Source organism: Oncorhynchus tshawytscha, linkage group LG13, assembly GCF_018296145.1.
Source record: "Oncorhynchus tshawytscha isolate Ot180627B linkage group LG13, Otsh_v2.0, whole genome shotgun sequence".
Taxonomy (NCBI): domain Eukaryota; kingdom Metazoa; phylum Chordata; class Actinopteri; order Salmoniformes; family Salmonidae; genus Oncorhynchus; species Oncorhynchus tshawytscha.
The window spans coordinates 39,828,722-39,854,576 of NC_056441.1; the positions used below are offsets into that span (position 1 = coordinate 39,828,722).

Sequence of the window (25,855 nt, forward strand, 5' to 3'; positions counted from 1 at the left end):
GCACCATGGGCCTAGTGGTTGAGGGTATGGAGGTGGGAGCACCCCATGGGTCGCATCCAGAGTCAGGGGTGGCGGGATCGAACCACAGCCAGGCTGGAATGGACCATGGGTCCAGCCTGTCAGGGATACAAATAGTGACTTATGTGGTACCATGTGGAAGCCCCCTACCTCATTATCCTACGAATACTGGTGGCTGGGGTACCCAAAATGGGTATGCGGTCAGCTTTAGGGGTCTTGAGGATCAGATGACACAGCTGCAGATTCACTGTTAGACAATGATCATTGATACATTGTTTGAATTGAGTGTTTTGAACTTTTGGGGAGAGCAGTTGTGATCAAATTAAAGCTTTAAAGAGGAAACAATACTACTCAGACTAAATCCAGGGTTCATTTCTGCCACAGTTTAAAGTAATGTTACAGACACAAACTATGTCAATGAATATATCGCAGAGTTGGTAGTATTCACAACGATGCTGGCAGACAGATAAGGCTATGAAAGTTGTAATGCCTTTCTCTGTGGCCTGGACTCAAATATGACTCATGATCCTAAAACATAATCAAGAATTTGTTCTTAGATTCTGATCTTCATGTATTTTTTTTTGGTTAAATTCTCTTTTTTTTTAACCTTTATTTATCCAGGCAAGTCAGTTAAGAACAAAATCTTATTTTATGTATACTTCGGGTCTCGTTTCAAACGAGAAAGTTAACTTTCATAATTCAATACAATGTTCATGGGAGGGAACATGTAGGCCTAACTGAGTGCAGGACAAAGAGGGGAATAATAGGATTTGAAGTCTATTGTAAACAACAGATTGAAGGGAGCAGGCTATATCCTCCAGTGAGAATGAAAGCTGTGTTTTGTATAGCATTTGGGCCATAAATAGTCTCAACATAATTCTACTACTGTCTGGCAACTATAGCCCTCATCAGTGTTTATCAACAAGTATAAGTAGCTGCGTCCCGGACTGGTTTTTATTTTATTTTTTACCTTTATTTAACTAGGCATGTCGGTCAAGATCAAATTCTTATTTTCAATGACTGCCTAGGAACAGTGGGTTAACTGCCTGTTCAGGGGCAGAACGGCAGATTTGTACCTTGTCAGCTCGGGGATTTGCAACCTTCCGGTTACTAGTCCAATGCTCTAACCACTAGGCTACCCTGCCGGTCTCAGAGTGGGTGTGTCCAAAGCGCTCTGCTATAGGTTAGACGCTCTTGATTGAACGGTGTTGTCTATGCCATTAAGTGTTCCCATTGGTCAATCCCAGACCGTTCTCTACCTGATGTTGCGGAGCCTTGTGACATGCTGCGTTGTTTTGTAGCTAATATATTTCCTTTGTTTTCTTTTGCCGATTTTCAAAGTCACTTACTATCCAGAGAAAATGCATCACCATATTTGTCTAAACATTGGGTAACACCGTAACAATAGCTTTTTCCATGCAATAACCAATGTACCAGCAGTTATAGCACAAAAGTAGGTTGCCTACAGTGGATGACTAAATATAGCATGCACGCACAACCTTACAAATATAGTTTAATTATACGAGAAACACACAGAGTATAAATGATCAATGGATAGACAGAATAACATTTACATAGGTAAGACGGAACACAGAAATCTTAAGATGGTAAAGTAGTGTACATATGAGTCTGAAAGTGCTCTGTTATCATTCAACTTTCTGACCCTCTTTATCTTTCATTCACTCTACGTATCTCTGAATGTGTCTCTCTTGTCCTTGTTTCTCACTCTCTTCACCAACAGTGTTCCAGCTGATCCCCAGCCTGACCAGTGTGATCCCGGAGAGCGGCCTCCTCATTTGCATCGGTTGGGGCCTGGGCGGCATCATCTACGGGGCAGACAAGGTGCAGTCCTTCAGGCTGCAGCCCTTCATCTTCTTCTTCTACCTGCTGCCCCAGATCGTCCTGGACTCGGGCTACTCCATGCCCAACAAGCTGTTTTTCAGCAACTTGGGCTCCATCCTGGTTTACGCCGTTATTGGCACCTGCTGGAACGCTGCCACTTTGGGACTTGCCCTTTGGGGTTGCTGGTTAGGCGGGGCCATAGGTAAGGCAGCCAATGTGTGGCCCAAATTCCTATTTTAGTGCTCTACTTTTGACCAGGGGGCCCATAGAGCAGATCAACATAAAATATGGGTTCTTCTATAGTTTTCTGATGATTGAAAAGGGCATTTGTGCGGTCCTCAATCGGAGTTAATGTGTAAGGTAGATGAAAGGTCTGAGATCATAACACCTTTTACCCTGGGCCTCTGTAGGTGATATCGACACTGGTCTTCTGCAGTTGCTGTTGTTTGGGAGTCTGATTGCTGCTGTGGACCCCGTGGCTGTGATTGCCGTGTTTGAGGAGGTCCATGTCAACGAGGTCCTGTACATCCTGGTGTTTGGGGAGTCCCTTCTCAACGACGGCGTCACAGTGGTCAGTCTCACAATCTTCATCCTCATTTATCATTATTAGGCTGCGTCACAAATTGTACCCTTTTCCCTATGTCAGCCATGCTGACCAAGAACGGTGTCAATACGGAATGAGGCCTACATTTTTATTTTTTTTGGAACTCAGTAGCGCTTTCAACTTACTCTTCTTGAAAGGTGTAATAGTGGAATACACAAGCTGCAATTTTGTAATTTGGCAGTGCTTCAAAAGTTTTCCTCTTATGTCAGTCATTGCTGACCTGAAAGAGCTATTTATGACAGTTGATCAACTAGCCCATGTTAGCTAACGTTTTTCACCCCATTGGTTTTGTTGTAATGTTTGAGTCACTCATATCACATGAATACACATAAGACATGGCAAAATGTGTACAATTGCAGAAAATGAGCTGAAAAATTTACTGAAAAATGTTCTCTCCACCCCATGGAAAAATGTATAGAATTGGAAGGAATTTGCTATAAAACATACAAAACAGATATCACATGAACACACACAAGACATGGCAAAATGAGAAGTGGGGGTCTGTTACTACGCTGATAATGACAATATCCATTCGGACCTTTACCATCCTAGGAAATTTGTGTGATTGGACTTTCTCAAATACTATTTGAATATCCCTGTCCTACTGTATATAGTGCACTACTTTTGATCAGGTTCCCTTCAGTTGGTAGCCTACAGTTTGTATCATTACATTTGCTACATCTGTAAACGCTGTCACATCCGTGTTGTTGTTGCTGAGGATCACTAGTAGTAGTTCATAATATTTCATGTAAAAAAAAGAAAAAGACATGTCGGCTAATTAAATCATTATGGAGCGCAGACCAAGCCGTAACAGTTTGAACCTGAGGCATGGCGCAATACTTGGCCACTGGGAAAATCACTTAATTTCAAGGTGGACATTTGGTTGAGACGTTCATCAATGAGATTTAAACCTTTATCCACCCAACTCCAAAATAAGAATTCCTAATGTGTACAACTTAATTCCAATGGAAAAACTGTCCGATTCTGGGTTTAGGTATCATCTAAATGTGTCATCACTGTTGTAAAAGCACAACAACGTTCAAATGGGAATACAATGTCTGAATAGTTTGTATTTATACAACAGCTTAATGCGTTATCAGTGTGCTTCGTCTAGAAACAATCAAATGACCTGGATTGCAGTTGAGAGTAGTGCATTCAGAAAGTATTCAGACCCCTTGACTTTTCCATATTTTGTTATGTTACAGCCTTAGTCTAAAATGGATTAAATAAAACATTTAAATCCTCAGCAATCTACACACTACACCCATAATGACAAAGTGAAAACAGGTTTTTAGAAATGTATGCAAATGTATTACCAATAAAGAAAATGATATCATATTTACATAAGTATTCAGACCCTTTGCTATGAGACTCAAAATTGAGCTCAGGTGCATCCGGTTTCCATTAAAAATCCTTGATGTTTCTACAACTTGGAGTCCACCTGTGGTAAATTCAATTGATTGGACATGATTAGGAAAGGCACACACCTGTCTATATAAACCTGTTTTTGCTTTGTCATTATGGGGCATTGTGTGTAGATTGAGAATTATAATTTTTCTAATCCATTTTAGAATAAGGCTGTAACCTAACAAAATGTAGAAAAAGTCAAGGGGCCTGAGTACTTTCCGAATGCACTGTACATTAAAAGTACATAGTGCAAGTCATCAATGCTGTTCGAGATTCTGCTCAGATTATTATAGCAATTGTGAAGTTCAATACAGACCTGCGACCTTTTCATGCTATCTTGAACACGAATGTTTTCTATGATAACATAAGGACGTTTAGTTACAGTAACCTCAATGTGACCATGGATGTTAACAAATTTAAGGTTGAATAAATGCTGTTACATTAGAGAGCCGTAACTTTACGCTATTTACTGTATTACAAAAGTAATATTGAAATGTGTTTTGTTGACAACGCAAACAAGTATTAACATCTAAAGGAGATGTCTCTAATACTTGGATAATTTGAGATGAAGATGTGAATCCAGCATATCAATTATTAATTTGTAGAAAAACTGGAGTAAAGGCAGGCTAAGTCAGTGGCACAGAACATGCATCTCCTTCAAATGTTGGTGTTTGGTTGTGCTGACAACAAACAAAATTCAATTTCACTTTTGCAATAAGAGTAAATAGCCTAAGTTGTCGACAAGTTAATAAATAATATGTCAGATTTACGTCTCCAACTAAACCAAAAACACAAGTTAAAGAATAGGATTAAGCCATCTCCTTCAAATGTTGATATTTGGTTGCGTTGATAATCAAAAACAATTCAATAATCCAGTTTGTCTACAAATTAATAAATTATATATAGGATTCATGTCTCCATCTCAACCAAAAATTGAAGTTAAAGAATTGCACTAAATCAAATAAAACTTTAAATTAAGTTAGTCCTATTCTTTAACTTAAATATGGTGTCTTATCCATTCACCCTCTGAATGGCACATATACACAATCCATGTCTCAAGGCTTAAACATCCTTCTTTAACCTGTCTCCTCCCCTTCATCTACACTGATTGAAGTGGATTTAACAGGAGACATCAATATGGGATCATATTTTTCACCTGGTCAGTCTGTGTCATGGAAAGAACTGGTGTTTCTAATGTTTTGTACACTCAGTGTATAAAGTATGGTTACATTTAATTTAAAGGAGTTGCCATGCCGCTTTGGTAGTAGCCGAGACAGAGCTCTTGTAAATGTGTAGTTATTTTTAGTTATTTTCAAATGTTTTTATCCATTGTTTTTGGAACCAACATTTACAATTTTTATGAGTTTTTATTGCACATTCTGTAAATTGCAGATTGACTGACAGGTCAACCCTTTTTGTTTTGGCTTGCTAGCTAGCTGGCTAATGTTTTTGTTTATGCATCTGGACACCGTACCAGCTTATATATTTCACCTGTCTGCCAGTTTCTGATATTTTGAGAACATCGTGAGAGGAATGGGAGATGGACGAATACAGTGCTGAGGCAAAGGGTTTAGAGAGAGGATGACTGGCTACTACTCTGAACTGTGTGTGGTTTCTGGTGCCCAGAGCTGCCCAGGCATTGCCCAAGTGGGTGCTACACAGAGTGGAAGAGAAGTCCAGTGGCTATATGACTCAGGCTTGGTTCCCAGACTTGCCCTCTACAAGACCACCAGCAGACTCCCTCACCATCATCTACCAACCTCTGTCCAGCTCCCTCCGCTCAACCCATGAACTGACCCTTTCCATCAACAGAGGATGCAGCATTCAAAGACTTGGCCTCAGTTGGTTGACCTGACCTGTCATGATATATTGTTTGTTCTTTGCTTATGAAGCATTTGAGATTTCTATTATGAAAAGCGCTATATAAGTTAAATGTATTATTATTTGCTCTGTTAAACCAACCTTTTAGAATGACTTTGATAGCAACAGTGAATCTATTTAGTGGAGATCTCTCAATCATTCTCACAATAGCACATTGGTAGTAGTCAGTGACAGATGTCAAAGCAGGGCAGGGCAGGGCTAGGTTAAAACCCTGGGTGGTAGAACATAGGGATAGCTGTAGATCAACTTTCCAGTAGGAGGTGCTGCCCAGTGTATTTTTTCTGATAGTGGATATAACATCAAAGATCTATGTTTGTCTATGTTGAGTAATGAAACAGTACTGGTTGACTTTCTGCAAATCCACGTGTTTTACACGTAGATTCCACGACACAATACATGTGACAAATTATATTGAAACAATGTTGATTCAACTAGTTTGTGCCTAGTGGGATCACACAGTTCCATGGTCAGGGCAACCAATAGGCCAGGGTATACTATTGTACACTATTCTCCATATTATAATTCTATGCTAATTTTCCAACATTACCATGGGTTGAAGACCTGAATGTGGCCATTTATTTCATTTAAAACACTTTTTTTTTTTGTGCAAAACCATATTTTTCCATGTGCAGCTTAGGGTTCATGAAAACTTCCCTAAGCATATAGTTAAATATCACTGCTTTTATGCATGGATCACTTTTCTATACATGGATTCTGAAACTAAAGATAAATATGTTTTGATGGCTATCTTTCATTGATGTCCATTCTGAATGCCTTCTTTATAGGCTACATTCTAATGTTGTTCAGATCACATTCCGTATTTAAAGGGATTGCTTTAAATACTCACTGATCAAATTGGTAGGCCACCCAGTGGGTGTATTTTCTGGGATTTAATTAAAGCCACACACACCATTCTTGTTACGCATGTGCATAGGGTAAGTCTGAAGATGCCTTTCATATGGAATAGGAGTGCCATTTGGGACACAGGCTTAATGTTTACACTACAGTTTTTTGGCAAAAACATTTACATCACTTTTCGTAATGTGTTAAATAAGAATTTTGATGGGTTCCAAATGTAATGCTATTCATCATGGGAAACCTAAACCTCACAAATGAATTGCAAAGGCAATACACAAGACACGGCACCTTTACTGAACTGCACCAGTCAGTCACATGACTTACTTCTGGGAATGCTGTCTGTCTGTAGGTCGCCATAACAACATCAATCACGTACAAATAGACCAATAAAACAATTGTAATCTAATGGATTACATTACACAATTTATTAAATTAATTGTAATGTTTGATGAATTTGGTTGCTTAACCTCCCCACCACAGACCGGTCATCTTTATTTCCATGTCCCCTCAGGTGCTGTTCAATGTGTTTAATGCATTTGTGTCGCTTGGAGGGGCAAAAATCGACGCTGTAGAGATCATCAAAGGCATAAGTACGTAAGAGCGTCACACCTTGGCTATGTCCCAAATGGCACCCTATTCCTTATGTAGTTCACTTCTTTTGACCATGGTCCATTGTGCAGTACTTTTTACGAGAGCCCTATGTGGGGAATAGGGTGCCATTTGGGACACAGTTTTAGATTTTCAGGCCAACAAATAGAGCCCTGTCACGTAGTCAACAGCAACAGCTTCTTGTGCCAACTTGAAGCAAACTGCTAGGATAATGCAACAAGTAATCGAGTATGTAATCTATCTAACCCAGGGGTAGGCAACCCTGATCCTGGAGAGCTGTTTTTGATTTAACCGACCTGAAAGACCAGGTATGTTGAATTTAGGCAGTCACTGAACTGATCAATTAGCTCAGTTGGTCAGGTAGGGTAGCTAGTTGGGACAAAATCCTGCAGCACCTGCGGCTCTCCAGGAACAGGTTGTATGTTTTGTATTTATTCATGAAACAAGTATCTTTGTTCCCTGTTTGCCTCTCCATATGTCATTCTGTCTCACTTCTTCCTCTTCTTTCATCCTGTTTCCCTTTTCTCTGTCTCTCATCACCCTCCTCTCTCTTCCTCCTCTGCCCTGTGTAGTCTCGTTCTTCGTGGTGGCGGTTGGAGGCGCCCTGGTTGGTGTCGTCTTTGCTCTGCTGATCTCGCTCCTAACCAGATGCACCAAGAACATCCAGATCATCGAGCCAGGCTTCATCTTTATCCTGGGCTACCTCTCTTACCTCACAGCCGAGATGCTCTCACTTTCTCCTATCCTGTCGTAAGTCCTTCTGAGTGTTATGTTGATTTATTAGCCTTTTACAACCTTTCCGTTAAGGGGGTTTCCATTGAAAACCTAACATGATATTTCCACTTACCTTGGCTTAGTTTTTAGATACAATATGTATTTCAGTTACATAGCTCTTTTTTTTCTCTAAGTGTGCACTACCTAGAACCTAAGAGTTCTTCAGCTGTCCCCACAGTATAACCCTTTTTGGGTTCCAGGTAGAACCCTTTCACAGAAGGTTCTATATAGAAGCAAGAAGGGTTCTACTATGGAGACAGCCGAATAAACCTTTTTTCTCAGAATGTATGTTTGAGAAATGTATGGCCCTTGAGGTTGACTCTGGTCGACTATGGCAGAGCTCTCTACATACCATTATATACAGTACCTACTGCGTTGTAGTCTATTCTAAGTGACGTGACCCCTTTCTTGCTGTGACATAGGTGTACGTTCTATGGCGTCTGCTGTCAGAAGTATATCAATGCCAACATGGACGAGAGGTCAGTCAGCACGGTACGATACGCAATGAAGGTGTTCGCAAATGGCTCAGAGACCATCATCTTCGTCTTCCTCGGCATCACAGCCATAGATCCGTCTATATGGGTGTGGAACACAGCCTTTATCTTCCTCACACTCCTCTTCATCTTTGTGTTCAGGTTCATAGGTGAGTTTGAGTCATAATCTTTAGTATTATTTTGTGAGCGGAGGAATCAATGGAGATTCTTTTCCCTCAGAACAGCTTAAATTCGTGGAGGCACGGACTCTAGAAGGTGTCGAAAGCGTACAATAGGGATGCTGGCAATGTTGACTCCAATGCTTCCCACAGTCGTGTCAAGTTGGCTGGATGTCCTTTGGGTGGTGGACCATTCTTGATTCACACGGGAAACTGTTGAGCATGAAAAGCCCAGCAGTGTTGCAGTTCTTGACACACACAAACCGATGTGCCTGGCTAGGGCAGTTGCAGTGACCATATTACCGCCACACCGGCAGTCATGAGTCAGGACCTCAGTAATATTCTATGTGACCGTTGAGTCACAGTAATCTCCTCTTATGCACTCTGGAAATGCGTTGGTAATACCCAACTCGCTAACGATCATCAGGTCGCTAATGGCCTGATACTCAGGGCTCTATTGTCCCTCTAACCAAATGCAATCAAAAATCACATGAAACACTTAACTCACATCACTGTGATTTGATCAATTTGAAGAAAGAAGTTCAACAATCCGTTGAAACTGAGTGGAAGGCACAGTTGTCTAAGGCACTGCAAAGCAGTTGCTGGCTGTGCCACTAGAGGTTCTGAGTTTGAGTCCAGGCTCTGTCACAGCCGGCCGCGACCGGGAGACCCATAGGGCGGCGCACAATTGGCCCAGCATCGTCCGGGTTAGGGGAAGGCATGGTTGGTAGAGATGTCCTTGTCCCATCACGCACTAGTGACTCCTGTGATGGACCGGGGCGCAGTGCACGCTGACACGGTAGCCAGGTGTACAGTGTTTCCTCCGACACATTGGTATGGCTGGCTTCCGGGTTAAGTGGGCATTGTGTCAAGAAGCATTGCGGCTTGGTTGGGTTGTGTTTCGCAGGACACACGGCTCTCGACCTTCACCTCTCCCGAGTCCGTACGGGAGTTGCAGCGATGAGACAAGACTGTAACTACCAATTGGAAACCACGAAAATGTGGAGAAAGAGGGGTAAAACAATTTTAAAAGTGGAAAACATGGTCATTGTGGATGTTGTTTCAAAGCCTAACACAACAAAATGGACAGCACTTTAAAAGGTGATGATTAATTCAAAACACCATATGCATATTAGAGATTATGTATAAGCATTGGCCTATATATGAGCCCAAGCTGAAAAAAATCTCTGAATTACAATAATGATTTCTCAGTTATACAAAACAGCCTACTGAATATTGCATATGGCAGAAAAACATTTAAAAAATACTGATTTAAGATGTGTTTGGTAAATAATTGGTCTATCCTAAATTAAACAAATTTAGCCTACAATTATATATTGAATTTGTATTAGATTTTGAGTAGCCTAATAATAGTGCATTATATTAATAATTAATAGGCTGCAACATTGCCTTTAGCTACCGAATGCCTCTATTTGCTATTCCAGTGCATACAGATGACTTCTGTTTTTCTCTTTCCCCTGTTCATTCCCATTTGATAATGGGCCATTCTAAATCTAAACTAATTGTATTTATTAGTAAAGACTAGATGAAATTGAGTCAAGCCTGATCTGATGAAAGAACAGCTTGCAGCCTGAGGGAAGGAACAGAACGCAAGCTTTTTTTGCGACTTTCTCAAATGATCAATAGCCTATAGTCACATCATGCAGCCCATATCTTTTGATTTCTAAGGCATCTATGATTTGTATCATTCACAACTAAAGCCAAATAACTCTAAATCTAGCATATAGGGCTAGTTTCAAATGATCACTTTTACACTCAACGTAGCCACTTCATATGTGCTCACTCTCGCTCCAGAATGGGAAAAATATCCTTTCTATTTTATTCAGCTAAGTTCAACTATATTATTCTTACTATAACATCATGTCATGGAATTTATTAGCATATCTTGTCTGCTAACTGAACAGGCCTACAGCCTATGGCATGGTGTATAGCCAGATAACATACAGTAGGCCAACTCACATTCTGTTATTCTAAAATACATTTTCTCAATATCATAATGTTACTTTAGTCCTGCCTAAAATAAATAATGGCTTCATTGTGATGGTGTACAGTTGAAGTCGGACATTTACATACACCTTAGCCAAATACATTTAAACCCAGTTTTTCACAATTCCTGACATTTAATCCTGTCTTGGGCCAGTTAGGATCACTACTGTATTTTAAGAATTTGAAATGTCAGAAAAAAGTAGAGAGAATGATTTATTTCAGCTTTTATTTCTTTCATCACATTCCCAGTGGGTCAGAAGTTTACATACACTCAATATTTCGTAGCATTGCCTTTCAATTGTTTAACTTGGGTCAAACTTTTTTCGGATAGCCTTCCACAAGCTTCCTACAATACGTTGGGTGAATTTTGGCCCATTCCTCCTGACAGAGCTGGTGTAACTGAGTCAGTTTTGTAGGCCTCCAGCATCTTCACAAGGTCCTTTGCTGTTGTTCTGGGATTGATTTGCACTTTTCGCACAAGTACGTTCATCTCAAGGAGACAGAGTACGTCTCCTTCCTGGGCAGTATGACGGCTGCTTAGTCCCATGGTGTTTATACTTACATATTATTGTTTGTACAGATGAACGTGGTACCTTCAGGCATTTGGTAATTTCTCCCAAGGATGAACCAGACTTGTGGAGGTCTACAACGTTTTTTCTGAGGTCTTGGCTGATTTCTTTTGATTTTCCCATGGTAGCAAGCAAAGACGCACTGAGTTTGAAGGTAGGCCTTAAAGTACATCCATAGGTACACCTCCAATTGACACAAATGATGTCAATTAGCCTATCAGAAGCTTCTTAAACCATGACATAATTTTCTGGAATTTTCCGAGCTGTTTAAAGGCACAGTCAACTTAGTGTATGTAAACTTTTGACCCACTGGAATTGTGATATAGGGAATTATAAGTGAAATAATATGTATCTAAACAATTGTTGGAAAAATGACTTGTGTCATGTACAAAGTAGATGTCCTAACCGACTTGCCAAAACTATAGTTTGTTAACAACAAATTTGTGGAGTGGTTGAAAAATGAGCTTTAATGACTCTTACCTCAATGCATATAAACTTCCGACTTCAACTGTATATTCAATTGATTTAATATACTTTTTAAAATGTAGTTCCAAAGGCGCGCGCATGGGCATCAGTGGTTTGTATGTGTGGAGCCCTGGCGATGCTAAACTTGTGTTAATTAACAATTATCGTGAGACTGGCAGATTTTTGCATGATAATAACCGGCTAACAAATTTTAATGACCACTGCAGCTGGATTCTGGATTCACCTGGTCAGTCTACATCATATTTTGTACATTTTTAGAATTCTTGTATTTTCAAAATATATTTGAAAGTAAGCACCTTAACTGAACAAGGCAGTTAACCCACTGTTCCTAGGCCGTCATTGAAAATAGAATTTGTTCTTAACTGACTTGCCTAGTTAAATAAAGTAAACAAATTAAATTAAAACTACAACATTATCAGTAACTATAACAAAAATATCTGTACTTACTATGACTGTGTTTTTTTTAACAACCTTAGTTGATTAAGACTGCAAATATTCCCTTTGTGCTGTTGTCTGTGCCTAATAATGTTTGTACCATGTATTGTGCTGCTACCATGTTATGTTGCTACCATGTTGTTGTCATGTGTAGCTGCCTTGCTATGTTGTTATCTTAGGTCTTTTTTCTGTAGTGTTGTGTTGTCTCTCTTGTCGTGATGTGTGTTTTTGTCCAATATATTTATTTCAACATTTTTAATCCTAGACCCCATCCCCGCAGGAGGCCTTTTGCCTTTTGATAGGCTGTCATTGTAAACAATAATATGTTCTTAATTGCCTAGTTAACTGTTAGATCAAATAAAAGTTGCTCTGGATAAGATTGTCTGCTAAATGGCTAAAATGTAAAAAAGCACATTGGCTATTATTATTGGCCTTGTTTTGGGGGTGGAGCTCATTAAAATCATACCCAGTATGCTTTGCAAGTGTTTATTTTAACATGTTAATTTTGGTCATTTAGCTGAAACTCTCATCACACCAGTTCATAAGACTTCTGATACCAATGCAGGGTAAAGGGGGCCACAAAATTGTGAAATGCTATAAAAACTGGAATTGAAAATTATTTTATGTTTTGAAAATACTAATTAAAGCTCTTGAAGTATCTTGTTACAAAGTAATTCAACATTTTTTGAATACATATTTTAAACTACAGTCGCTAGTGAGTCTACACACCTCACATAAAAATATACTATGGTAAAAATACTGTAGTATTACTATATGTATATACTATAGTATTCAATGTTGTGTTTTTGCTGACATTACTGGAGTATTCATGTAGTGTTTTCATGCAAAAACACCACAGTGAATACTGTATTTACTATTTATTGTAGTGTTTTTGTGGACCAGACTGTAGTAGGCTTTTGAGAACATGATTGTAGTATTCTGTAGTAATTACTGTAGTGTTTTTGAGGACAATTGCAGTATTTACTGTGTTATTTTTGTTTGATCACCTTTGACATAGACATGGGTGGTTTCTCTTTGAGGAAACCTACTGAACAAATACTAAAAGAGCACATTTTCCATAACCTGTAGGTAGGTAGCACTGGAGTCTGAATGGATAGTTCAGAGCTTCTGCTCTTTTCTATAACCTGTAAGGAACACAATATATAGTCTATACTTGGCATGTAGGTTTATCACTCATGGGTAGCACAAATTGAGATATGTGGGATTGGAATGTGTGGGGTATATGTACATGAAATACTGTAGTAATACTATAGTAAAAAAAAAACGAGTGTTTTTGGAGACATTACTGTAGTATTTACTATAGTATTTTACAGTATCCCACAAAAATCTATAAGTACTATACATGATAGAGGGATACTACAGCGTGTAGTATAGTATTCTACAGTATACTATAAAATTCATGGTAAATACTATACTTGCGCAAAGGAAACTACAGTGTGGAGTATAGTATTCTACAGTATATTAGAGTTTACTACAGGGGTGGCAGGGTAGCCTAGTGGTTAGAGTGTTGGACTAGTAACCGGAAGGTTGCAAGTTCAAACCCCACCAGCTGACAAGGTACAGATCTGTCGTTCTGCCCCTGAACAGGGGCTGTTCCTAGGTCATCATTGAAAATAAGAATTTGTTCTTTAACTGACTTGCCTAGTTAGATAAATGTAAAAAAAAAATATATATATATATATATACATATATTAGATCATAAACTGGAGTATTTTGTCAAGCCTCCGTATATCCTCTAGTTCCAATATATCCATGACATTGGTGATTTCCTTAAGTGCTTGAGGGTAATAGTTTGTAGTGTGATTTCCTTTATGGTCCATAGAGGTATTTTAAACCGTATTATAATCTCCCACCATAATAATAGGCTTGTATTGCCCCTGGGATAAATATATTTCGTCCCCCCAGTCCTTTTTCCACCAAACTTCATCCGTTTCCTAAATAACAATAGATATTATATTCCTTCCCTTTTAGCCAGGTAAATGCTGATAGTCTTTTCTTATTATTTGCTAAGCCATTACAATTATAACTGGCTATACTTATTTCACCATTTACCATAATGAGATACACAAATGCATTTATCATAATACTGTATATGTTTGTAAACTCACCATTAAAAAGTACCATAGTGATTTAGTATCCATATAGTTGTACCATGATTTTTGCATTGCTACTTGCTACTAAGTGAAACATCTAATTGTTCCCCACTATTCCATCTGCTAAAACCCCTCCCCATCACAACTGGGTTGTCATCCCAGTGACCGGCAGACCACCCCGTCCCAGGGCCCCTGAGAAACTGGGACCCATCCTTCGAAAAGAGCACACAGTGCCGCACACAGTGCCACCCACAGAACAGAAGTAGAGCAATCGCCAAAAGCATTTCCATCACCCACACCTCGATTTGATTTATATATACAGTTGAAGTCGGAAGTTTACATACACTTAGGTTGGAGTCACTAAAACTCGTTTTTCAACCACTCCACACATTTCTTGTTAACAAACTATAGTTTTGGCAAGTCGGTTAGGACATCTACTTTGTGCATGACACAAGTAATCTTTCCAACAACTGTTTACAGACAGATTATTTCAATTATAATTCACTATTACAATTCCAGTGGCTCAGAAGTTTACATACACTAAGTTGATTGTGCCTTTAAACAGCTTGGAGAATTCCAGAAAATGAGGTCATGGCTTTAGAAGATTCTAATTGACATAATTTGAGTCAGTTGGAGGTGTACATCTGGATGTATTTCAAGGCCTACCTTCAAACTCAGTGCCTCTTTGCTTGACATCATGGGAAAATCAAGAGTAGGCAACAACACGTCTGCTACGCTGACCGTCAACACGGGGACCCCTCAGGTGTGTGTGCTTAGTCCCCTCCTGTACTCCCTCTTAACCCATCACTGCGTGGCCAAGCACGACTCCAACACCATCATTAAGTTTGCCTATGACACAACAGTGGTAGGCTTGATCACTGACTACGATGAAACAGCCTATGGGGAGGAGGTGAGAGACCTAGCAGTGTGGTGCCAGAACAACAACCTCTCCCTCAACGTGAGCAAGACAAAGGAGCTAATTGTGGACTACAGGAAACGGAGGGCTGAGCACGCACCCATTCACATCGATGTGGCTGTAGTGGAGCAGGTCGAGAACTTCTGAGAAGTTCCTCAGTGTCCACATCACTAAGGACCTATCATGGTTCAAACACACCAACACAGTCATGAAGAGGGCACTATATCGCCTCTTCCCCATTTAGGAGGCTGAAAAGATTTGGCATGGGGCTTCAAATCCTCAAAGTTCTACAGCTGCACCATTAAGAGCATCTTAACTAGCTGCATCACCGCTTGGTATAGCAACTGCTCGGCATCCGACCGCAAGGCGCTACAGATGGTAGTGCGTACGTCCTAGTACATCCCTGGGGCCAAGCTCCCTGCCATCCAGGACCTTGATACCAGGCGGTGTCAGAGGAAGGCCCTCAAAATTGTCAAGAACTCCTGCCACCCAAGTCAGACTGTTCTCTCTGCTATCGCAAACCATGCGGTACCGGAGCGCCAAGTCTTGGACTAAAAGGCTCCTCAACAGCTTCTACCTCCAAGCCATAAGACTGCTGAACAGTTCATCAAATGGCTACCCTGACTATTTACTTTGACCCACCCTTTCTTTAGTTTTTTTGCACTGACTCTCTTGCACTGGTTCTATGCAAACTCTAACCACACATACTACACTGACACTCTTTACATGTGCTGCTGCTACTATGTATCCTGATTGCCTAGTAACATTTACCACTACTTACATGCACATATTACCTCAACTACCTTGTACCCTTGCACATTGCCTTGGTACCAGTGTATAGCCTCATTATTGTAACTTTCTTTCTATTGAGAAATTTGTTTTGTTCTTACTTTTTAACTCTGCATTGTTGGGAAAGGGCTTGTAAAGTAAGCATTTCGCGGTAAAGTCTACACCTGTTGTAGATTTGATTTGAACCCTATTCCCGATTAGAGGGGGTCAGGGTTTAAGGTTCCTGTGCCAGAACATATGGAGAGACGGTGCCCCTAGCAGTGAAGCCGGGGTGCCGCGGTTCTGGATTATCATTCTGCATGACTGAGATTGTTTCTGTACGAACAGAGGCAAAAAAACGTCCCTATGGCAAGAGGAGAAAAAGGGTTCACAAGAAGATGGCTAATGGCAGTTCGACTTCCTAAACCAAGTCATAGAGACCGGAGGGTGTGCAGACATGATGACAGCTGCCCCTGGCTGGGAACCCAAAAATGCACTGGGGGGAGAGCCTGAGGGAGGAGAGACACTCTGGGGAAAAATGTGTCTCCTCCTTTTTTCGAGTCAGCAAGGACGTGAAGTGGGATGCAGCACAGAGAATAGTCATAACCTAATGTACCCGTGCCTCCCCAGTGTTGCAAAACGTGTAGTGGGGAGGGACGTTAAAACCCGAAGAGAGAGGATAGGGCAGGGAGCAGTCTGCTTTGCGCATTATCTTCCACTGACGTAAGGACTGCACCCTAGATCCCCTAAGGCCAGCCGGGTGGCAGGGACGACATGCATTGATCAACAGGCTGCCATGAGGCCCGGGTTTGTGGGGCAGGCAGAAGTTAATGTCTTCGCCTTCTGGTTTACGCATTTCACACTTCTGCCTTATGTCGTGACAGTGGGCTCAAAGAGGAGGTCTAACTTTTCTTTGTCTGTTCAGCTGAATAGGCTTAACCAAAGGGCCCTTTCGCCTACTACTGCTAAGGTCGTGCTATGACCACAGCTTTGGATAGCAGTGCGGGAGACACGGAGGGTGAGGTCTGTGATATTACAGATCTCTTCCCAATCTGAATGCAGCCATCTCCCCACCTCCTCCAATAGTTCAGTCAGGTAAGCCATCAAAAAAAGGTCTCGTTGAGAGCTCTTCTGACAGACTGGGCTGAGGCTTTGTATGGTTTCTGGAAAATGGAGGCAGTAAAGCGATCCATCTTATCAGGGAGTGAGGCGTCGGTAGTGATACCTATAAGGCGTGAGGGGTAGCTGTGGTTAGCCAGAGATGGTGCCACTTTAAAGCTGATTCAAGGAGATTCCGGCAATCGCAGTGGCCATACAGCATTTATGGTGATGCGTACTCCGCAGAAATCAGGGCATTCGTACTTCTTACACTTCACAGAGTGGAGTGTCACTTGGTCTGCACAACTTAAAGCGCACCACTCCTAGTGATTTAGGGCTTATCGCTATAGCCAGTCAGCTATTAGAGCAGCTGGCTAAACAAAAAGACAATACCGCTTCTGAGATGTTGGAGTCGGTTTCTCGGTGCTTGACATAGGAGTTCAGCCAAGATAGCATGAAATAAAAAGGCAGCATCGTTTTCCCACCTGCATCTCCATTTTGACCGCAAATGTATACATTTTTTGCTTTACGGGCTTGCTTGCGACTGCCTCCACTTCTTGTGGCCAGATTCCCCTTCCATTCCCATTACCTCCCTGATCTCTTTCAATGAGATGTTTATATTTACAAACTTGCTCTGATAGCCTTTTGTCAAAGTTCTCCATGTTTGTTGTCAAGGAAGTGAGTTTGTGTTTATAAAGGACGTACCTCCAGCATCTACCGTCAACCGATCATGTCAATGCAGAGCTATACGGTGCCCTCCGTATTGTGACAAAATTTGGGATACACATGGCATCGACATACAGAGCTTGATTTGGCATCAGGAGGCTCAGCAACTGCGTCACATTGCGTCAGTCGGCTTTTAAGATGGCCTGGATTCCTCCATGTTGTGCATGTCTAAGCTTATGCGCTTAGCCAGCACTTTTTCAGTAAGGGGCATATCCCACAAGTGCTTAGCTTACCATAGGCAAGCTGCAACTGCAGGTAGCAGTTGCTTTACTCGGTCTGCACTAGTGGAAAGTCTCCTCCCATCCTAAAGATTCCATTCTCGGTTTCTGTTCCCCAGGGGATCCGGCCACTCGATCTGGTCGCAGCTCGCCTACAGACATCAAAGAACCCAAACTCCAGTGGAGGAATGGCGTCTTCTGTTTTCGAGGCTGTGCCATCTAAAGGACTGAGAGGGTGGGACCTGGTCGACCTCCATGTCGCCTCAAGGAGACTGGCAAGGTTAATCTCGCCATCATCCTCATTGACCCCTAGCTTGCCTTCCCCGAGAGGGGATCGTCGGACTGATAGAGGGAGGAATTAAGGCTATCCATGATCTCGTCCCAGCTGGTCATGGGGGCAGAGCTACAGCTCCTGCTAGTGGCTCAGAGGCGAACCAGGCTACCGAGAGAGAGGCCCGTTTTACCTCAGTTAGCGACATGCAGCACTTGTAGGACTCAGTCCTTGAGTGCCACCTTGGCATGTTTCCCTCCCAAGCACATGATGCACAGAAGGTGATAATCCTTCCTAGCAATTGTAGAACCGAAAGCGCAATAACGTGGTAATTCATGTCCTGAGCTAAGCTCGTTTTGGGTACGGGTAGCGGTAGCCAGTGTGAAGAAAAAAGCCTTGCTAGCTGAGGGCTAGCAGTGATTAGCACAGTAGAGAATGCTATAGCAATGAGGCTGAAACGTGTTAGCTAGCTAGCAGCTACCTGGAGGTGTACTGTAGCTAGCTCAGTGCTAGCTGAAGGGGTTGAGCTAGGATAGCATAAGCCTTCAGGCTAGCCTACTCCCACGACTTGAAGATCTGTGTGGCTAGGTAGACGGTCTAGTTAGTACCGGTGAATTAACACGGGTTAAAACTAGGCGAGGGGAAAGCTAGCAATGCTACAGTGTTGCAGGTAGAATTGTGTGGTTCGCCTGACCTGCAGCTAGCTAGCTGAGTTAGCCTGGGCTAACCGAGTCACACTAGCTCGCAATGTGGCTACGTAGCAGGAGGGGGGACCGAGGTAAAGAGATTTCTACACGTGCAGTTCTACCGTGTTACAGGTAGAATAACCTGGTTATCTTGCCTTGCAGCATGCTAGCCAAGTTAGCATGAACAGCTAACAGTAGGATAGAGCAAGAATTGTCTTCAATGAGAAACTAAAATTGTCAGTGTGCGGGAGAGTGGCTTTTTCAGGCAGGATGAGGGTGCACCCAATTCACTGTTTTTACGGTCTGTTTTGCAAAATATGTTTTATGATTTGGTTACTTCAAGTTATGGGAATTCTGGGAATGAAATCCCATTGTGAAATACAAAATGTAATTTGAAAGAGAAAGCTCTGCAAATTCAAGTATTGTGGTGGCAGCATCATGTTATGAGTATACTTGTCACAGGCAGGGACTGGGTAGTTTGTCAGGATCTAAATAAATATGAAAGAAGCAAAGCCTAGGTAAAAAGTTAGAGGAAAGCCAGCCTCAGTTTAATGAAACCTTAACACTGGGATGTAGTTATTTTTTTGCTGGACGATTACACACATTTTAATAACAAAGACACACCAGAATGGGTTTCCAAGACGTATTGAGTGATCCTGAGTGGTCTAGTCTCAGTCCTGACTTAAATTTGCTTCGAAATCAGAGATTTTAATATTGCTGTCTGTCAGGATTTGGCCAGAGCTGTTCCGGTTTTGGTCACTAGATGCCCCCATTGTGCTTTTTGACCCTTTTGTTTTCCCTTGTTCCCAGTTATTATTTGCACCTGTGCCTCGTTTCCCTTGATTGTATTTAAACCCTTAGTTTTCCTCAGTTCTTTGCTCTGTGTTTGAATGTTAGCACCCAGCCCCAGTGATGCTGTGAACATTTGTTGCTCCAGTTGGATGCTCTTGTGGAACTCTGTTCTTGTTTATTTATTTTTGAGTATCTTTTGAGGCTTTTTTCTGCTGTACCTACCACCTTGTGGATGTACCTTTTTGACTTGGAGGATTACCTTTGTTCTCTTGGAATTACTTTTGACGTTGTGGTGTTATATTTTTGCCTGAAGAACTTTCCTTTTTACTTTATTAAAACACTGTCTCAAGTACGGCTGTGTCTGCCTCATCTTCTGGGTTCTGCCGACTATTCGTGGCTCAGTTTCCTAAGTGACTGTTTCTCGACCCGGGTTCGTAACCGGGTCCTGACAGCTGTCCATCAATGATTCTTAAACAAATTTACTGAACTTGAGCATTTTGGACAAGAACAATGGATATGTTGCCCTAAAAGTTGTGCAAAGTTGGTAGAATCTTGTTAAAAATGCTTCATAGTTGTAATGGCTACCAATGGTGCTTGCTTCAAATGGGAAACTGGGAAGTCCGATATGATTGTGTTCAAGTGCTTTTGAAGTTGGAACAATTCTTCAACCAATAAAATGTTAGTTAGCTTGATAAGCTCGCTAACATTGCCATTAATAAAGTTAGCTAGCTTGCTTTATGCTCTGGAACATTGGCGACTACTAGGTATTTTTTAAACCTTGCGCTTTGGGCTGGATGTGTCAATGTGTAGTTCATATATGCATAATCTATGAGCAGAATTAATGTTTAACATCAATTAGCCACGAAATCCCTAGTTTGAAAGGTAGTTTTTATGGAAGCTGTGCTGCACCATTTTCCCTACATTTTTGCCTATGTGGGCCAGGCCAAGCAATTTGAGTGGAACCAATGAGATTCAGTCCCTCACCATATAAGTGAATGGTAGAAAGAGGCACATCAGGCACCCACAGCAAAGCGAGAAAGAACAATGAATGATGTGGTGCACATATTTGACTCATTTCAGAAAACTAGGCATATGTCGCGGGTCACCACTTCACAAGAGAGCCCCCACTTGAACGTACACGTTTTTAAAAATGAAAATGCATTTTTTCATATTTTGTAAAGAAATGCCATCGGGAACATGTGAACCTGCATGTGCCTTAATAACAGATGTGTATGCCATCTGTAAATACAAATCAAATGTGTTAAATTACGAGCCTAGTTGGTTTAGCTACAGAAAGATAGCAACCTTCCCGCTAGCCATGATTGGCTGAGATAATGAGTGGGCTTGACATGCTGAGAGACGACAATGAGTTCAGATTGGACTGCATAATATACCACGCTTCTGTCTATATGAGCTGGTCAGTATGTGTAGGTAATCCTGTCTATCATAGCTAAGGTAAGATAGTCTAGCTAGCTACATTTTCAGATATTACACATTTCTAATTTTGACAGTCATTATCACTTCAAAGTATAGTGTTAGCTAGCTAGCTAACGTTAGCTAACTGGCTCGCTCACGTTACGTGTATGATCTTATTATTCGTATCGGAGCCATTTGCTTTGCTAGTTATAGCCTAATTTTAGCTAGCTAACATTGAACCTGGTTGCAGATTCATGCAGGGTAATAACATCATGAGTTGGGATTATGGTTCCTTGTTTAGCTAGCTAGCTATGTCTTAACAAAAAGACTCCACTATGTAAGTAATTATTTCAATAGATTGTCACTGTGACAACTCTTGATAGGCATAGTTGGTATATTCGCTCTAGCTATCTACAACGATTTCAGAGCACTCACGTCAGAGTGTGCCAGAGCGCAGAATGACTGACGAGTTTACGAACACCAAAACCTGTTGAATATGGCCGGTGTTAATAAACATTGGCAAAAAAGCGCAAATTGTTGCCAGTAGCACAGTTGCAGTCACCAACACTCTGGATAACATAAAAACAGCCTAACCAGCTCTGCTAGTGTGAGTAAAATGGTCAGTGAACAGTTCTCTCATGTTAGCCAGTTAGCTTGAGTGCTTGACTGTTGTTGTTAGGACAGAACTCGGATCAACCCTTAAAGAGATGGGTGGTGCTAAAGCTTAAGAGGGTGTGATCAATACTGAATGGGTGTAGACAAAGAGGTCTCCAGTAGGTAACCAAAACATTCAAAGTCCATTTTCTCAAAAGTGAAGTAACAAGTTTATCAACTTTCAAAGCAGAATTACTCAAATGTAGTGTATGATATACCATTTTGTAGCTCTGTGTGTCTGCTTTTATCCAATGTAAAAAACACAATTTCAAATGTATCTACATTTGACCGAATCAAGGCGGTCGGTCACATATACACGTGTGACGTAGTACACAATTTTTGAGGACCACTTTTGCTCGTATGCACTACTTTCAGAATTTCTGGCTAAAAAAATATACAAAACTACCAGATAATCTCTTTAACATTGACAATATGGTCAGAGTAGCTACATTATCCATATTGATAAGGTTGTCATTGTCAAACGGTTGTCAAACGGATGTGTTGTCATCTTTTGGTTGAAAAGGTAAATGGTCAGTGGAGAAACGTCACAACTCGGGTAACATTTTCTCTGAGTTTCCCACTTGGAATTCCAACTTGGATGGTCATTAATTTCCCACTGAGAACTAGGAGTTTCCGTTAACTCCGATAGCATGTGAACACGGCATAACTCTGAGGTGTGAAGACATGCACCATCAAGACATTTTTTATTTATTTAATTAAGAACATCTTCTATAATTTTATTTCACTTTGAAAATGTGAAGTAGGTTGGGTATCTGTAGGAAAGAAAATCTAATTGTATCCTTTTTAATGCAGCAAAATGTGAAGACTACAAGGCACATTGATAGGAGAATTATGTTCTCCAGGTACATCACCCAATTTAATTATATTACTCTCAGTCTGCAAACCATAATTTGTAAGATCCTGGTCGAATGAAACAGACGGAGGCCCAGCTAAATGGTCAAAAAGGTTTATTCACGGAACGTTCTGAAGTCAAGAATACAAATCAATTCATTTTATACTGACTTCTCACACCCACACATACATACAAACATACGCACACATACGCACACATACGCACACATGTCCTGCTACGCACACTCTGTGTCTCTTCCCAGCCGACAGAGATAGTGACTTTGTCCTTGAGACGTACTCCCCGTTCTCTCCCAAATCTCTAGTCAGGTCGGCATCAAGCTTAGACAGTCTGTGTTTAAAATACTATAAAGGCATATTGTTTTACCCTAATTCTGACTAGGACTACACATTTATTGATTATGAATTCATACATTCTAATCAATTTCATATAATTATATGTTTCAGGGCGGAATATTCTAATCATTCAATTAACAGACAATCCTCACCTATCACACATGTAACAGAAACACTGCCTTTCTCTGTGTGTTTATATCACAGGGGTCTTTTTTCTCACCTGGATTCTCAACCAATACCGACTGGTTCCCTTGGAGTTTATTGATCAGGTAGTGATGGGCTATGGTGGCCTACGAGGGGCAGTAGCCTATGGCCTTGTGATCTCACTGGATGAGAAAAAGTACAAGGAGAAGAACATGATGGTCAGCACCACCCTCCTAGTGGTGTACTTCACTGTCATGCTGCAGGTAAAATAGCTCATTTAAATGTCAAACTTCAGTCCATAAATATTTCACTCTTTGTTGTTTTCTTTCAGTGTAATATGTCTTCACTTGAACAGACTAGTATATTCTAATTTGTCGCCGGTTTACTATATTTTCTTATTTGTTGCAGGGAATAACCATGAAACCACTGGTCAAGTGGCTAAAAGTGAAGAGAGCAGCAGTGACCGAACGCACACTAGCTGAAAAAATACAGAATAGGGTAACTATTTAGTCAGAAGTCTTTGTTGTTCATCAACCCAAAAGAATCAGACAACAAACCTTACATCTCTCTAATAAATACCCAAAGCAAAGTGTTTACTTTTTGTAAACTGTACTACACCACCTTTTTATACACAAGGGGAGGTCCTCGGGACAAGTCAATCACAGGTCTGTCAAATGAACGACAAGGTATATTAAGAGGAGAACACACAAATAAATTAGTAGCAGAGCAAGATTCATGCAGACTATTAAAGCACATTCGTGATGAAAAACTTGAGAGAGCACACATGGTATAATGTTCTTCTAGTATAATAACACACTGGTGGTAATTGGCATGTGAATGCACACCGCTTCTGAATGAAATAGCTCCCTCTTAAGAACAGCCAGCCCAGAAGGTCTCTAGGGAAGTGGTGACACAACATACAAACAAACATTTATATGACAAAGAAAATTGTACTAATCTGCCCACTAAGGCAACCCCAAATCATTTGCATGGATACCAGATCATTTGCCATGGCAGACTACACAGAAAAACCTCAAATCTACTGGGACAAAAACTAACTCAACAGTAAGAATAGCGCACGATCCAAAAACTCTGAAAAATAAAAACATAATTATAACCCTGGCTCATTTACACAATAGCAGTATCAAACATTTTATATTTTAGTAGCCCTTTCCTGCAGTCAAATGACCTAGTTTCCTCATGGGTGGAATGTGATTTAATATTTTTCATAATTTCATTAATAAACATTTTTGTAATATTGCAGTCTTTTGTGATGTATATTATCAAGTTTAATATTGGGATGTAAACTCAAAATTGAAAACATTTCAACTTTGTTTAAGCCCATAACCGTGTGTATGAAGTGTATTCTTTGGTTTCAAAGTAATTTGTTTTAGAAACACTCTGTGACCCTGATTTAGCCCACTGCAGTAAAAGGTTAAATAAACAGCATTATTAAATAGACTTGATTCACATTACAATGTTAAAAGTGAATACCATTCAAATGAATGAGCTATACCTGTCTCCCAGCTCATACACTCACTACCGTCTTGCAAGCCAGTTTTCCAAATGAGGAAAAATGAGGGAATGTGAAATGGGAGTGGGTTGTCTCGCTTTCTCTACCGTCTCTGCTGGCACAACCCACAGCCCACAGGTATGTTTTTCCCTAGATAAAACAGTCAAAAAGTCAAAATTGTCTATACTGTGGCGATAGCGGACCCACTCCTTAGCTAGCTGACAAACTAGAAGAACGAGGAGACTGTAGCTGAAGTTGAACCGGTGAACCAGATATTTAATGTCCTCAAAATACAGATTAAAAGAGGGTTAGAAGGGTTGCCCAAAACAAATGCATCTGGCTGCCAAATATCTCAAAGGAGATGTTATTGTGTCCCATTCAGCTTCTCAGACACCCTCATCCCCCAAAACTAGTGGCCTATCAGCTTTCTGAACTAGGAGCAACTCCTCCCCCATACTTTCCCCATGAGCCCCCCCCCACATGACCTTTGGTATTTTTGGCATTTGGTATTTTATGATGGCGCTAGAGCAGTGTTACTCACAATTTTTGTAAGGGGGCCACTTTGGATTGAGACAATCGTTCAGAGGGCCACACAGATCTTTAATTTGTTGTACTTTTTCTACCAATATGATCAATTATCAATTGAGAGCAAATTCAGAGCAATAGAGCACATGCAATTGATTTGATGTACAGCACATCACAAATACAGTGGTTCTTCCTTTAAAAGTCACAAGCTTATGTCACGACTGTTAGTGGTAGATGGTGGCATTCTGTTATTGCACAACACTATCACAAGGGGGAGTTAGAAGGCTGATCTATCGGTAGTCTAAACTGTGGCACAAATTGACTATCTTTTTGTAAATGAATGGACGTGTTTTCATTCAGTCTGAGAGTCTCTCTTCTCTGGCACTAGAGTCCTGCATCAGGTAACAACAACAAACTGTCGTTGGTCCTGGAGTTAAGAGAGATCTTGGGAAAATACAATGGGGGATTTATACTTAACATGTGACCTGACAATTTTCGATAAAATAGGCATGGTGAGCTTTTGGTTTCTCTCCCACTAAAAACAGAAATAAATCATTCTAAATATCAAACTGGCTTTATTTACAAATAAGTAAGAATGTCTCACCCCATGTTCAAGAATGGCCTTTTTCTCTTTATTCAGATTACAACAGCTCACTTTCGGTTATT

At 40.8% G+C, this 25,855-nt stretch overlaps 1 protein-coding gene across 1 annotated transcript in view; it reads left to right on the top strand.

Annotated features, from left to right (window-relative positions):
- LOC112264937 (sodium/hydrogen exchanger 3-like) overlaps positions 1 to 25,855 on the top strand; it is a 53,595-nt gene that overhangs the window by 5,921 nt on the left and 21,819 nt on the right. Inside the window, exons 2-8 of the mRNA XM_024441852.2 lie at positions 1,760 to 2,062; positions 2,271 to 2,431; positions 7,122 to 7,200; positions 7,792 to 7,969; positions 8,416 to 8,636; positions 23,212 to 23,414; positions 23,560 to 23,649. Of these exons, the coding sequence (XP_024297620.1) occupies positions 1,760 to 2,062; positions 2,271 to 2,431; positions 7,122 to 7,200; positions 7,792 to 7,969; positions 8,416 to 8,636; positions 23,212 to 23,414; positions 23,560 to 23,649 (1,235 nt within the window). The remainder of the gene's footprint in view (positions 1 to 1,759; positions 2,063 to 2,270; positions 2,432 to 7,121; positions 7,201 to 7,791; positions 7,970 to 8,415; positions 8,637 to 23,211; positions 23,415 to 23,559; positions 23,650 to 25,855) is intronic.